General features: G+C 35.7%; 2 protein-coding genes across 3 annotated transcripts; both read left to right on the forward strand.

Annotated features, from left to right (window-relative positions):
• Positions 1-594: 594 nt before the first annotated feature.
• Positions 595-6,739, forward strand: LOC129877538 (uncharacterized). 2 transcript variants are annotated; one of them, XM_055953055.1, is made up of 8 exons: positions 614-778; positions 2,304-2,359; positions 2,444-2,568; positions 3,629-3,788; positions 3,976-4,397; positions 4,527-5,060; positions 5,597-5,696; positions 6,420-6,739. In XM_055953055.1, exons 1-8 carry the CDS (start codon positions 710-712, stop codon positions 6,556-6,558), a joined length of 1,605 nt encoding a protein of 534 aa, XP_055809030.1. In that variant the 5' UTR covers positions 614-709; the 3' UTR covers positions 6,559-6,739. The 2 variants fall into 2 exon arrangements, with proteins under 2 accessions (XP_055809031.1, XP_055809030.1); XM_055953056.1 differs by lacking the exons at positions 5,597-5,696; positions 6,420-6,739 and adding an exon at positions 5,289-5,588 and having other exon boundaries at positions 595-778.
• A 1,066-nt stretch (positions 6,740-7,805) lies between these two features.
• LOC129876291 (uncharacterized) lies at positions 7,806-12,548 on the forward strand. The gene is made up of 7 exons (XM_055951680.1): positions 7,806-7,890; positions 9,032-9,395; positions 10,489-10,716; positions 10,804-11,158; positions 11,260-11,384; positions 11,524-11,659; positions 12,057-12,548. The coding sequence occupies exons 2-7, from the start codon at positions 9,052-9,054 to the stop codon at positions 12,294-12,296; spliced, it is 1,428 nt and encodes a 475-aa protein (XP_055807655.1). The 5' UTR covers positions 7,806-7,890; positions 9,032-9,051; the 3' UTR covers positions 12,297-12,548.
• The last annotated feature ends 2,154 nt before the right edge of the window (positions 12,549-14,702 follow it).

Raw genomic sequence — 14,702 nt, forward strand, 5'->3', positions numbered from 1 at the left:
CTTATCAGTTTCCTTTTCATTTCCTCATGAGTAATAGAAAAAATATCTTTTTAATAGAAATTTCATTTTGTCATTGTAAAATCAAAGTGACTAAAGGTATCACAATTGGAACTGAAGTTTGAATTGCCTAGTGCGGTTTACGAGCTAATGTATAAGAGGTAGTGTGCTCAATGTGCATCCGAAAGATAGCGATTACGAGTTTTTATGGGATTTTTCCAAAGAAAAAAATTGAATACACACGACACACATGTAGAAAATGATTTAAGCTATATATATATATTGACAAAATGAAAAAAACAAACTTGCATAGATAGTTTAATTTAACATGTTATAGTGAATTATTTATTAAAAAATAAAATTTACCGTAATTATCATCTTTGATTTCAAATGACATGCTTGCGTAAATCTGTAGCATGAAATTTTAAACTCTATAAAAAGCAGAACTAGAGATAGAATAGAAGGTACAAGTTCAACAAAACCTTAGAATTCGAATTTATAAACTTTAAATTCTGAATCACTCTCGGAAAAAAAAAAAATATTCAAATTTGTAAGTTCTCTAATGGTAGAGTCTATCTCCAAGCACGTGAACTGCACGTGAGTTCCCAAGGCGCAATCATATCCCTAGCATATATAAAGCTCCCAAGTCCTTTATAATGGCGGGAAATTTTGGATTCTCTTTTCTTCTCTGTGAGATTTGACCCACCCGATTATGGCGGATATCGAAACCCTAGGCATCGTTGATGAGATTCAAGCTCTTGTATCAGACAAACTTCAAGTGGTACATCTTTCGCTTGTTTCAGTTTTTGTTTCATTCTTGACTGTTAATACGGTAATTTAAGATTAAAGTTTCGATTTTGTATTTATAATTCCCATGATAATTAACCCATTGAAGGTGATTTTTAATTCCATCAGCTCCTTACTTTTGATAATTTTGCAAAACAATTTTAGAAAGATGCCTATTTTCATTGATTTACAAACCGCGGTTTTTTTTTAGTTCAGAAAGTTTTTTGCTTGTCTTGATTTCTTCTCTTATACTATTTGTTTGAGCCGAGGGTATATCGAAAACAACCTCTTTACGCTCTACCCTGACCCGACCCCGTTATGTTGTTGTAGAAAGTTTTTGCTTGCAATTGTTATATTTATAATAATTGACCTATTGAGGGTGATTTTTTATTCCATCAGCTCCTTACTTTTGATAATTTCACTTAAAAAGACTAGGAAAATGCCATTTTTTTCATTATTTCACCAAAGTATCATTGTTATATTTGAGAAAGTTTTCTTCTTGCTGATTTTATTTTATTTTTAGAAAAAAAGAAATACTTTTCACTGATGAGAAAGCACAGAGTTTTTGGTGCAGGGAGTATTATATTTGCATTGTTTGTGGCATTTCAGAGGGAAGGAGAGGGATTCTTAATACTTGACTTTCCCCTTGTTTTTGTGTTGTGGGGTGTGTGCGTTTGGGGGGAGGGGGCGGGGGGGAGGAGGGAGGTGATGCATACACACACATAACAAATGAAGGAGAAACAATCCAGGAGCTATATCTCGAGGAAGATGGAAGCTAGATCAAGAAATGAGTTCAAGAGTTCTAGCTGTAGAAGAAGAGAGTATAGAGAAGAGAGAGAGAAGTTGTATTTCATTCTGTGAATCCCAAGTGTACTTCTTACTGCTTTATATATAGTTATATACAGATTGAAGTGGAATCAATTCCAAGATGAATCACGAGCTGCTCAACCAGAATTGTAACTAACTAACTTCAGAATTTCAGTTACAAACCTAACTAACTTCAGCATACTAATCTAGCTTAGCAATGCTCTTACCACTTCTCCCAGTTCAGCATCTCTGCATCTTTACCTTCATCTTAGCAGCTGCATTGTCTAGGATTGTTTGGTGTGTGGGTGGGAGGGGAGGGGATAGATGTCACTCTTGATACGTGAGTTGCAGATCATTTATAATATGTAAACTTGAGTTTATTTTAATTATGTCTTTATTCTTTTCCTTTGCTGAAGCAGAAAATACTTCTTACATATGCAGAAGTCATTCTAGATAGAAGTTCTTTTGGTTAGTCTTCAAAGTAAACTTTCCATGCCCAGTAATATGCAAAAAAAATCTAATTCACCAAAGACTTGTTTTTTGGTTCTTTATCCCCATTTTTACTAAATTATACTCTGAGTTCTGTGTTCTGCTATAATACCAACAACTAGTTACCCAGCCCCAAGTCGCAGTACTTGTATTCCTTTTTTTGTGTGGTGGTGAAGGAACAAGAAATAATAATCATCTAAATTTCTATCTTTATTGGCCTGCAGGTTTCGTACAAGTGGCTGAGTCGAAATTTTTTGGTGTCATCAAATTCTGCAAAGAGGTGAGAGCTTTTAATGATTTTTTGTGAAGAATGTTTTAGTTTACTCACCTGGTAATGCTAAGGCTAGTTGATTGTTTACAACAGGTTGCTTCAGGAATTTGTTGAAAAGCATGGAAATGGTCTTGAAGTGGTCTACAGCTTGTCTGGCTGGTTGAAAGATAGCCCTTCAACCTACCATATAAGACTTGTCTCTTCTGCTAACCTCACAGGTTGGACATCCTTTTAAATGTCACTTTGTTATAAAATAATTTGTTTGACCGGACGTAAACTCCATGGTACATTACATTATCACTGTCGTATCTTCTCTATCCTTAATATCATTTTGCATTGGAGCAGGCTGAGCTTGTTTCCCCCCTTTTCCGATCTTTTATTATTATTTTTGTCATTCTCTTACCAATTTAGCATCTTAGTTGGAACCATATGAAGGATATTCGTGATATATCAACTTCAAAACTTCGTCAAGCCAGTATTGAGGGCTGATAGCTGAACTAAATTCCCGTTAGTTGTTTCATTGTTTCGCCATATGTCTAAAGACTGATATGTATTTTCTTGGTGCCACTTCTCTGTTTCATACTAAAAATCTCAGTTATTTTAAGTAATAAAGGTTTTCTTCATAGAGAAACATAGCTTTTGTAACATTACATACAAGGCTAAGATTTCTCTTTAATATAACTGTGTTCTTAATTTACCTTGATTTGTTACAGTGAAAGAATGTTTGGCATTCAGAAGCTTAGTATTTGGTTCAGCAAATGCTAATGACAATATCAGCATTCTGATAATCCAGAGCCCTAAAAGTCATACAAGCTTTAAATGCGGCCTTTATTGGTGTGGTTGGAGATTCTGTTCTGATCTAGCAAGTAGTTTGATTCTATTGATCCTGCAAGAAACGAATAGCAAAGATGAAAAATTTGAGACCATTAGGTCACTTAAAAAATGACTGGATTGATGCCCTAGATTCAATTCATGACATCATAAACCAGTGGACTATATCAATTCTGATGAAGAAGTGCATTAAGATGATTCTTTGTTACACAAGTTTGTTTGCAGCTTTCTTACCCTCATCTGCTTTTGAGAAGTTGACATTTGGCTGAATCAAGCATGTTAGAAATGCCATTTTACCTTTTCCTTAAGCTTTTTATGTGTGTGTCAGTTTAATGGAGATATGCCCGAAGTTAAGTTTTATGTATTCTGACTTTTTCTTCATGCGCCTTGGTTCTGTGGCAAGTTGTTGCAACTATTATCAAAGCTCAACCGGCTATTTCTATGCAGAGGCCAAGAAAGAATTTTCGGATGATTGTTCAGTCCAGGTCTATAGCGTGCAAGCTTGCATCCCAAAGGATCCAGTGGCCCTCTGGAATTCTGAATTTGTCCAGGCTGAAGAGCTATTTAGGCAGCCCCTCTCAGTTGATAATTGTTTGCTTGATAATAGGTATAGTACTTATATTCAGAGTCTTCAAGTTTAAGCCTTTATCTCTGCTCTGGAGTGAACATCTTTTTTCCCCACACCTGATATGAAACCATTCATTATTTCAAAATTGGTTTAGGTAATACATGTTATTAAATGCACATGTGTTGGGTGGTATTGGTTCCCTTTCTAATGCTTACCGGTATTGTAGGTTTTGTGGAGTTTCAAATCCTTTCATCAAACGCAACGGTGCAGGGACAATTCCAAGCACTACTACTGTTCCTCAGGTGAAAAGTGAAGCATTAGGACTTCGTAATACTAACTCTACTGCTCAAGTGAAACCTGAGCAGAAAAAGGTTCAACTACCAAGTCCTAGTGCCAATGTGCCATCTTCACATGTGGTTGATGCCAAAAGTGAGAGTCGTGGCACATCAGGCCCTGGAGAGGGTATTAAGTTTGTTGCTGATAAACACAAAGTTGCTCAACTTCCGCCTGCTAAGAAGGCAGTTCAGTCTGACAAAAGTTCTTCTAAAAATGGTGGGGCATTGGCTAATATGTGGAGTCATGTACCTACAAAGCCAAAAGTCGATAATGTTTCAGCTGCTACCAGTGATACCACACCAAATCCTGTTGGTTTGTACCTTTCGCTGTTTGGTCTGATCATTGAAATTTCACTATGTTTTGTTTCTTTGGTCTTGGATTATGCGTTGCACTTGTCCTGGAGTGACTTCTTCTTTTCCTTTGGAACATATGTTTACTTAGGTAATGCGGCTCAGATATGTACTCCGGAAGGAGTAGAAGATAGGATCAGTGATGACGATGATCAACTAGTCAGCATCAGGAGAACATCAAATGGTGAGGGGAATAGAAAAAGGAGGGTGATTTTTGATTTTTCGGATGAAGAAGATGAATTCAAGGACGCTGTCAACCTAGCCTCACCTGATCCTCCAAAGCAGAAATCTATTTTAGGATCAAAACAAACTCCTAGTACTCCAGAACTGGAAAAGCGGGAAGTCAAGAAAGTAAAGGAGGCTGGCAGCAAGAGTCATGAGCAAGAAACATTCTCAAAAAAGAGACATGAGCAAGAAGCATTCTCAAAAAAGGGTCATGAGCAAGAAAGAAAACCTTTACCTACCAGCGAACCTAAGTCTTCTAAGTTGCACCCTTCAGAGATTATTTCAGAACATGCGAGTCTTAAGAATGCCACTGAAAAGGATAAAGTCACCGATGCTGCTCCAACTTCCCCTAAAAGGAGAAAAGTAATGAAGACACGAATTGACGAACGTGGAAGAGAAGGTATGACTTGTGATGAAATATAATTGTCTAAATCGAGTATTAACAGTTTGCATGGGTTAGGGTCATGCGATGGAGTGAATAAAGTTATACGCGAGTCGACTTTTCCTCACTGTACTTGTATTATCATATTATCTAAGATAAAGAAAAATTAAAGGCATCTAATAATGTATTTTTATGCTTCTTCAAGAAAACTTTATAGTCATTAACATCCTGATTGCTGCTTTTCAGGACCTTTAGAGCAGTCTTAAGAAAGCTCCAAGTGAATAAAAGATCAATTCTTAATGAGCTAAGTAGTTGACCCACCTGAAAAGATTGCATTGACATTTTGTCAGATCCTGTTCTATCATTCAAGGAATTTTTGTTCTTGATCCATATATTCTTATTTTAAGATCTGTGTTCATTTCCTTTCACATGGATATGATGAGCTCTCTACTAATATCTCTACTTAAGAGTAGCCAGATTCTATGCTTTAATTCTAGTATAACTGCCTAAATGATTTTCTTCCCTGCATTGATTCATTTGCTTACACTCTCCAGTGACTGAGGTTGTTTGGGAAGGTGAAGATACAGAAACAAAGGCTGACAGTAATACAATGAAGAAAGCTGACAACAATCCAGTTAATAGTACTGGTGACAGGTGAACAGATTCATTTTGCAGTCTTTTTATTGATATCACGAAAGTTTACATGGTTGCTCTTATTTTGGACATTCCAAGTGCTAATATATTAAAAGAAAGATCAAATTCATAGGCCACCCCTAAACTTTCCATCAATAGGTCACACCCTTAGATAAGGAGTCTAAATAAAAAGATTTGGTGAGTTTAAGGGGCCGTGTATGTATGTGGCCTAAAAAGAGATGACATTACTGACATCTAATAAAAGTATGTGCATGTCAGAGATGCTTGTAGAGCATTGATGCTAATTAGCCAAACATACTCAACTTCCCTATATTTTTTAGTTAATATAATGTTGAGACATGGTTACTGTCACCTTTTATGTACAAATGCTGAAATAGTAGATGACATTACTGTTGTGGCCTTAAAATCAGCCAAGCTATGCATGTAATGGTTCTGCAGAGAATTCCAGATATTCTTGATAACTTGGCCAAAGGTTTGATCAGAGGCGGATTCAGGATCTGAACTTATTGGGTTTGATCTGTGTTCCATGTAGAAACTATTAGATTCAGATGTTCAGTTGAACCCGTAGGAAATAGATTCCATCAGCTTCTAGGTTTGATAATAGATTATCTCTATTTATTAACATGAAACTTCAGTTGTAATTACTACCTTCTTCATTTTTGAGCCTTTTGTAGTCGTCACCTTTTCTGACTTCCTTTCTGCTGTTCTTGCGATTTATTTCAGACCACCTATAGCCAAGAAGTCTCCCGCACTGGGAAGTACTGCACCTACAATTCAAGCTGGTAAAGCAGGAAACAAGAAAGCAGGAAATAAGGATCCTAAGCAAGGAAATATCCTTTCATTTTTCAAGAAGAAGGCTTAAAATGTGATTTTCAAAAGTTACCATTTTATGTTTAGCAAGTTCTTCGAACACTAGACTGATTCGCGTATGCATAGCTTTGTTTCGGGTATAGTTTGGATCAATTTTGTGTACGCGTAGCCTGTTTCTGCATGAATTGTGACACTTTATTGTTTGTAAAGTTGCAGATTTTACTGAATGCTCACACTCTCTCCAAAAGTAATACCACACTCTTTTATAAATTACACTATTCTCATCATGCACTCACTGTTATCTGAAGTTTAATATTGATAACTCCACTGTTTGGTCATCAAGAATTTCAAAGCTCTTCGTTTTGTAAACCTCACAAATCATATGAACCTACATATAATCAGGGGCAAAACTATAGTTTTGTTTATTGGTTTGGCATACTTAGAAATTTGAGCCAAAATTACTAGGTTCTGCATACAATGTCGCGGAAAAGAGGTGTTTGCGAGTAGCAGCCTGACCATTATTCAAGAGAAATTTTGAATAGCATTGAAACATGGGCCGAAGGAAAGAGGAAGACCAAACAAAGTCACGTTGAGGCGCAGCAGTTGACTGGACATTTAGGGGTAAAGCACGGTTTCGGTGCGGGCCGCGAGAGCGGAATCTTTTTTATATAACTTTAATTTAATAATCAAGAAAAGAGATTAAAAAGGTTGAAGAAACACCATTGGTAATTAAATCTAATTATGACGGGCCTCCTCACACAACAAAATTGAGTTGATGGAGTAGGTAGTGTCCTTGGACGTTCAACCATGCTTCATTGTGAAATTTGGAAAAAAAAATAGTTTTTATTTTCAAAAATAAAATTGTATTTAAAAAAATGGAGTTGTGTTTGGCCATAATATGAATTGAGATTATTTTTAACTTTTTGTGAATAATGAAAAAAGTAAAAACAATTTTATTTTATTTTTCAAATTAAACTTGACTAAACATTTTGAATTTAAAAAAACTTGACTACGCATCACTTCCAAATTATTTTTCAAACATTTAATACTTTTCAATTTATACAACACATTTGTTTTTAGTCAAGAGACTAATACATTTCCTTATTTAACCAATATTTAATGACACGATAATTTTGGAATATTGAAATTTATTTTATATTTATTAATAAGGTAATTCAATTCAGCCTTTGTCATCATGAAACACGTGTCGGTAAGTGATTGGATTGGATAGCGTAGTAAGATTTCCACGTCATCAACATTCTTTTCCTATTTAAAAAAAAGGAAAAAAAATCGCGCATAGATCTGAAAGGAGAAAACCCTTATCCTCCTCCTCCGTTCAAATCCATAGATTCTTCTTCTTCAACAAATCTTCAAATTTGGTGAGGTGAGGCGAGGCGAAGCTCATATTTATATGTATTTTTCCCAAATTCTTATATGCATTTGTTCATTTTGAAGTTATTTAGCTGCGAATTTTGATCATTTTTAATCTCTTTTTTGAATTGCGGGTGAATCGAATATTGATATTGATAGATTTATTGAGATTGAGATATAGTTGATTGATTGATGGAAACTGTTGAATTGCGAGTAAACTGAATACCGATATAGATAGATTTATTGAGATTGAGATATAGTTGATTGATTGAAACAGTTGAATTGCGAGTAAACCAAATATAGATATAGATAGATTTATGTAGTTGATGATGACTAGTTTGAGGTTGAGATATAGTTGATTGATTGATTAAAACAGTTGAATTGCGAGTAAATCGAATACCGACATAGATAGATTTATTGAGATTGAGATGTAGTTGATTGAAACAGTTGAATTGCTTGTAAAACCGAATATCGATATAGATAGATTTATGTAGTTGATGCTGACTAGTTTGAGATTGAGCTATAGGTGATTGATTGATTGAAATAGTTAAATTGCGAGTAAACCGAATATAGATATAGATGGATTTATGTAGTTGATGCTGACTAGTTTGAGATTGAGATATAGTTGATTGATTGATTGAAAACGGTTTAGTTCTTGAGCAAAAGAGGAACTTATTTTATCAACAAAAAAAAGTAATAAAGCATTCTGGAATTATCTTTTTGTTCAATTTGCTGGATGTTACATGTTTATATGCTCAATTTACCTTCTTCTTTGTAATGATTGTTAGAAAATTTGAATTTAGGGTTTTCTTAGTATTTTATTGTAATAGCATTAAGCTAGCTAGCTTTTAGGTGTGATTGTTCACACAATTATGTATCAAGCAGGAGTTTGAATCTCACTATACATATTAATTCCGCTTGACTTGTCAAAAAAAATCCTGTCCACAGGGCTGTGACCGACGTAGATAATAAATAAGTGAGCTTTAACTGTACAAGCTTCTAAAGGAGATGCTTCACACAATTCAACATGTTCAACTCTTATGCATTCTTAGATTTGAAATCCCTGTTTGTGTCTATGTAGAGCGTTCTGTGTATTTGATTAGTGCTTGATTAGTGTTCAGTCTTTCTAAGAATTTTGTACTTTGGACCAGCAGTTTAAGTTGTAGAAAACAAGATGGGAGGCGGATTCAGAGTGCTCCATCTCGTTCGTCCATTCCTCTCGTTCCTGCCTGAAGTTCAGAGTGCTGATCGAAAAATTCCATTCAGAGAGAAGGTTTTATACACTGTGATCTCTCTCTTTATTTTCTTAGTATGCAGTCAGTTACCTTTGTATGGCATACACTCCACAACCGGTGCCGATCCGTTCTATTGGATGCGTGTTATCCTTGCTTCAAATCGTGGAACTGTCATGGAGCTTGGAATCACTCCCATTGTGACTTCTGGATTGGTTATGCAACTTTTAGCTGGGTCAAAGATCATTGAAGTTGACAACAATGTCCGTGAGGACCGAGCACTTCTGTAAGTTACCATAGTTCATTAAATATGTTTTCATGTTGGGTTCTCCTAAACTTGCGAGATCCCTCACTCGTATGTTGATTCCCTTTAGTCCCAGTTGAGCTGTGTGCTTGATTGGTTTCTGTTCATCTTTTAAGCTCGATTATGCAACAATGTTACCAGAATAATGCATTTGGAAACAAGTTAAGCCAACCTTCTTTATTAGGCCTATCCGTGCAACATGCTCTCAATCCTAATATGGTTCTGCATAAGTTGTGTTTACTGTTTAGCCCCAATCCTAATGTAAGCCAACAAAAACTGCACTGATGTGGAACTTTGTAAGCTATAGTCTCCCGTTTGTCCTTTTGTCATTGACTTAACAGTCAACACCAGTTGTGGCATATTGCTGATAATAAGTTGCAGAAATGTCAAACTTGAATTGGAATTATATCTTTCATCAAGAATGGTTTATGCTAGCCAAGACTAGCAGTGTCAGTTTAGCCCTTCTATATAGACAGAAATAACACAAAACTGCACCTTTCTCCTGTAACATCGCCCAAGCGAAGGTCAAAATCCCAAGTTATTCCTGACTACCTCGAGTCTGCGAGGGGAACACGTGTATTTGAGGTCCAAAGACTGCCAAACTTTCATGGATCAGAAGAACTAGGCCAGAGCTCAACAGGCACTCTACAAGAACCTGCATGGTTGATGCTTTTGTCCCGATTTACACTAGTATAGACAATAGATACTATTTATTGCTCAGCCGTTTGCTGACTGAGAAACTGAAGAAGGAAGTGCTAACTATTTTTGGGATAAGTGTGTTCAGTTTGCAAAAAGAAAATAGATGAAGGCTTTAATGAAGTTAATTGAAGATTTAGATGTGGCATCTCTTTCTTAAGTGCATCTAATCTGTCAGGTGAAGTTTTAAGCTTGTCTTTCTGCATTTTGTCTTGTGGTATTGCACTTCACTCAATTAACCAGTATTTTGTTCTGTCTGTATGCCTTTTGTAGCTCTACTTTCTAATATTTTTAGAATCTACGTAGTCATTCTGATTAGTCATATGTAATCTCGCAGCGCTTTCATGATATCGCTCATCGGTATTTATTTTTGTTTCAGAAACGGTGCACAAAAGTTATTAGGGATTCTCATAGCGATTGGTGAAGCAGTTGCATATGTTCTCTCTGGCATGTATGGTAGTGTTAGTCAGCTTGGGGTTGGAAACGCAGTGCTGATAATCATTCAACTGTGGTTTGCTGGCATAATAGTTATTTGCCTTGATGAGCTCCTTCAGAAAGGATATGGTCTAGGCTCCGGTATTTCACTTTTTATAGCTACCAACATGTGGTATGCTTCTGATCTTATCTCCTCTCAATTACACAGGTACTACAACTTGTTCTAACTTTTTTGAAATTTCACTTGTTTCTTCGCCAGCGAGAACATCATTTGGAAAGCATTTAGTCCAACCACAATCAACAGTGGCCGTGGAGCTGAATTTGAAGGAGCTGTTATAGCTTTATTCCATTTATTGATCACTCGAACTGACAAGGTTCGTGCACTTCGTGAGGCATTCTACCGGCAGAACCTTCCGAACGTAACAAACTTGCTTGCCACAGTCTTGATCTTCCTTATTGTTATCTACCTCCAAGGCTTCCGTGTCGTTTTGCCCGTGAGGTCAAAGAATGCCCGTGGACAGCAGGGTTCATATCCAATTAAGCTGTTCTACACTTCCAATATGCCCATTATCTTACAATCAGCACTTGTATCCAATGTTTACTTCATTTCCCAGGTATATTTCTTTTTGTTTATAACATTAAACAAATGGTGGTGGTACCTAGTTCTGTAAGATTTTTACAACGTCATCATCTGAATACATTTGTATGTTCGCAGTTGCTGGATAGGAAGTACAGTGGCAATTTCTTTGTGAACCTTTTGGGAAAGTGGAAAGAATCTGAATATTCTGGTCAATCTGTACCTGTTGGTGGTCTTGCCTATTATATTACTGCACCGTCAAGGTAACTTTTATCTGTCTCACTATACAAGTGATTGCCTTTGCTTGATGGAACTCCTCTGTATGAGGCCTCAGTATGAGGCCTCAATCAATCAGAATTTCTTTCTCAAAACCTCACTTACACTTATTACTACCAATTGCAGCTTGGCGGATATGGTAGCACATCCTTTCCACGCTATATTCTATATTGTGTTCATGCTATCAGCATGTGCCTTGTTCTCAAAGACTTGGATCGAAGTCTCAGGATCATCAGCAAGAGATGTGGCTAAGCAGTTAAAGGTATGAGTTAATGTTTTTGTTTATTTTGCATTCTTGTGTGCTTTTATCAGTAACGTGTACTTTAAAAGCAAATAAATGGGACAACACTTTGAAGTTAGAAGAATTATGATGAAAAGAGCTGCTTGTGGCTTAAATTTGTTTATGCTATTGACAGATGCATGTAGTGATTATGCTAGAATAAAGTTGCTTGCGCCTGAATATTCTCACTGTAGATGAAACTTCAAGACGGATTTGCAATTGATACATAAAAGTATACTTGAAAAACTTGTTTATGTTTGCTTGCACCTGAATATTCTCACTGTAGATGAAACTTCAAGACGGATTTGCAATTGATACATGAAAGTATACTTGAAAAACTTGTTTATGTGATAATATCCTTTTCTACATGTATATCCAGGAACAACAAATGGTAATGCCTGGGCACAGGGAGTCGAATTTGTACAAGGAGTTGAACCGCTATATACCAACAGCTGCAGCCTTTGGCGGTGTCTGCATCGGCCTGTTGACTGTGTTGGCTGATCTGATGGGCGCAATTGGTTCAGGGACAGGAATTCTATTGGCTGTCACAATCATCTACCAGTATTTCGAGACATTTGAGAAGGAAAAAGCTAGTGAAATGGGTTTCTTTGGTCTTTAAAACAACACCTTAATGCAATTTTGTTTACGCTCTTTCGCGTTGCAATGTGTAAGTAGGTTTTCCTTCTCTTACATGGATAGTCCGAGATCAGAGAAGACTGGGTAGTTTGTGATTAGTTTTCGACAGTCCTTTGTCTCTCCGCTGTGTATCACCTATTAGCTTGACTAGGTATTTTTTGTATCAAAGGTACTTACTAAAATTCTTGCTAGTTGATGAAGTTAATGAAAATCATTGAAGGAACATTTACACACATTTTGAAGGTGTTTCATTTGCTGCTCAAGTAATTAATGGGTTATATAGCCGAGCTTTTACAAGTCTATTATATTGCTCGGATCTTCTAGAAATGTTGCTATACATGTGTCTGATTTTTTCTAGAGGATGCAGCTAACATAGTTTGTGGAATTAGGAAAAAACCATAACTCTTTTGGGGAACATTCAATGGTGACGATGAATATGAATTTCAATGTACCAGACTTGGAAAATTTTGAAAGGATAAACAAAACAAGGAAAAGAAAGAAAGGGTGATAAATATTATAAAACAAACTAACGTAGCAAATTAAGAATAAAAAAAGACACAAAAAGAAATAGTAAGAGAAAGAGAGAGTTGAGAGAATTGATTATCAGTATGTACATTACATACTGCAAAGAGTCTATTTATAGCCAAATGCAGTAGGAGAAAGATAAGGGAGAATAAGCAGTGGGTCTCATTTTGAAAATGGAGCATCCACTACTTTGCTTTCTTTTATAATACTCCCCCTTGGATGTCCATTAAAAATAAAAATTCTAGTGAAAAAATAAATATATATATTTATTCTGAACACTCATAGATGTTGTGCTTTGTTAAAACCTTACTAGGAAAAATTTAGTGGGAAAAAGCCTAGTGAAGGAAAGATAGTACACACATATGGTAATACGCCTTGAGTGCCGCCTCATTAAAAACCTTACTAGAAAAACCAGTGGGACAAAACATTGGTTAAGGAAAAAAGAGTACAACACGTATTTTACTCCCCTTGATGAAAACTTCATTTGATATTTTGGAGATGACGCATTCCAATTTTATATCTTAGCTTCTCAAAAGTTGATGTTGGTAATGTCTTTGTAAATAAATTTGCAAGATTATCACTCGAACGAACTTGTTGTACATCAATATCACCATTCTTCTAGAGATCATGTGTGAAGAATAATTTTGGTGAAATATATTTCGTTCTATCTCCTTTTATGAAGCCATCTTTTAATTGAGTTATGCACGCAACATTGTCTTCGAATATAACTGTGGGTACTTTGACATCATTTTTCAGGCCGCATATTTCTTTGATGAACTGTATCATTGATCTCAACCACACACATTCTCTACTTGCTTCATGAATTGCTATTATTTCAGCATGATTTGAAGAAGTAGCAACAATAGATTGCTTTGTAGATCGTCATGATATAGTAGTTCCTCCGTATGTAAATAGATAGCCTGTTTAAGATCAAGCTTTATGTGAGTCTGATAAATAACCTATATCTGTATAACCAATAAGGTTTGCACAACCTTTGTTAGTATAAAACAAATCCATATCAATGGTACCCTTTAGGTATCGCAAAGTATGCTTGATACCGTTCCAATGTCTTCGCGTTGGAGATGAACTATACCTTGCCAGCAAATTAACAGAAAATGTTATATTAGGCCTAGTTGTGTTAGCAAGATACATAAGTGCACCAATAGCACTGAGATATTTTAATTCAGTACCAAGAAGTTCTTCATTCTCTTTTGGAGGTCGAAATAGATCTTTTTCCACTTCAAGTGATCGAACAACCATTGGAGTACTTAATAGATGTGCTTTGTCCATGTAAAATCGTTTTAATATTTTCTCAGTGTAGATAGATTGGTGGACAAAAATCTCATCTGCTAAATGTTCAATTTGTAGACTCAGACAAAGTTTTGTCTTTCCAAGATCTTTCATCTCAAATTTTTTCTTTAGATATTCAATCGCCTTTTGGACCTCTTCAAGGGTTCCAATGAGATTTATGTCATCAACATAAACGACGAGTATAACAAACTATGATTCCATTTTCTTAATAAAAACACATAGACAAATGACATCATTTATATAACCTTCATTTATCAAGTACTTACTAAGGCGATTATACCACATACGCCCTGATTGTTTCAGATCATATAATGATCTTTGCAATTTGATTGAGTACATCTCTCGAGACTTAGTACATGCTTCAGGCAATTTTAATTCTTTTGGAATTTTATGTAAATTTCATTATCAAGTGAACCATAAAGGTAAGCTATAACTACATCCATTAGATGTATTTCAAGATTTTTATGTATAGCTAAACTGACGAGATATCGAAAAGTTATTCTATCCATAACAGATGAATATATTTCTTCATAATTGACCCCGAATCTTTGAG

This window comes from Solanum dulcamara, chromosome 12 (genome assembly GCF_947179165.1).
Source record: "Solanum dulcamara chromosome 12, daSolDulc1.2, whole genome shotgun sequence".
Taxonomy (NCBI): domain Eukaryota; kingdom Viridiplantae; phylum Streptophyta; class Magnoliopsida; order Solanales; family Solanaceae; genus Solanum; species Solanum dulcamara.

What these genes read in the sequence shown, in the direction of transcription:
- LOC129877538 (XM_055953055.1), top strand. Translation starts at nt 710, where the DNA reads ATGGCGGATATCGAAACCCTAGGCATCGTTGATGAGATTCAAGCTCTT. An exon ending in TATCAGACAAACTTCAAGTG is followed by an intron (nt 779 to 2,303) that starts GTACATCTTTCG and finishes ATTGGCCTGCAG; the next exon opens with GTTTCGTACAAGTGGCTGAG. An exon ending in GTTAATAGTACTGGTGACAG is followed by an intron (nt 5,697 to 6,419) that starts GTGAACAGATTC and finishes GATTTATTTCAG; the next exon opens with ACCACCTATAGCCAAGAAGT.
- LOC129876291 (XM_055951680.1), top strand. Translation starts at nt 9,052, where the DNA reads ATGGGAGGCGGATTCAGAGTGCTCCATCTCGTTCGTCCATTCCTCTCG. An exon ending in CGTGAGGACCGAGCACTTCT is followed by an intron (nt 9,396 to 10,488) that starts GTAAGTTACCAT and finishes TTTTTGTTTCAG; the next exon opens with AAACGGTGCACAAAAGTTAT. An exon ending in ATGTTTACTTCATTTCCCAG is followed by an intron (nt 11,159 to 11,259) that starts GTATATTTCTTT and finishes GTATGTTCGCAG; the next exon opens with TTGCTGGATAGGAAGTACAG.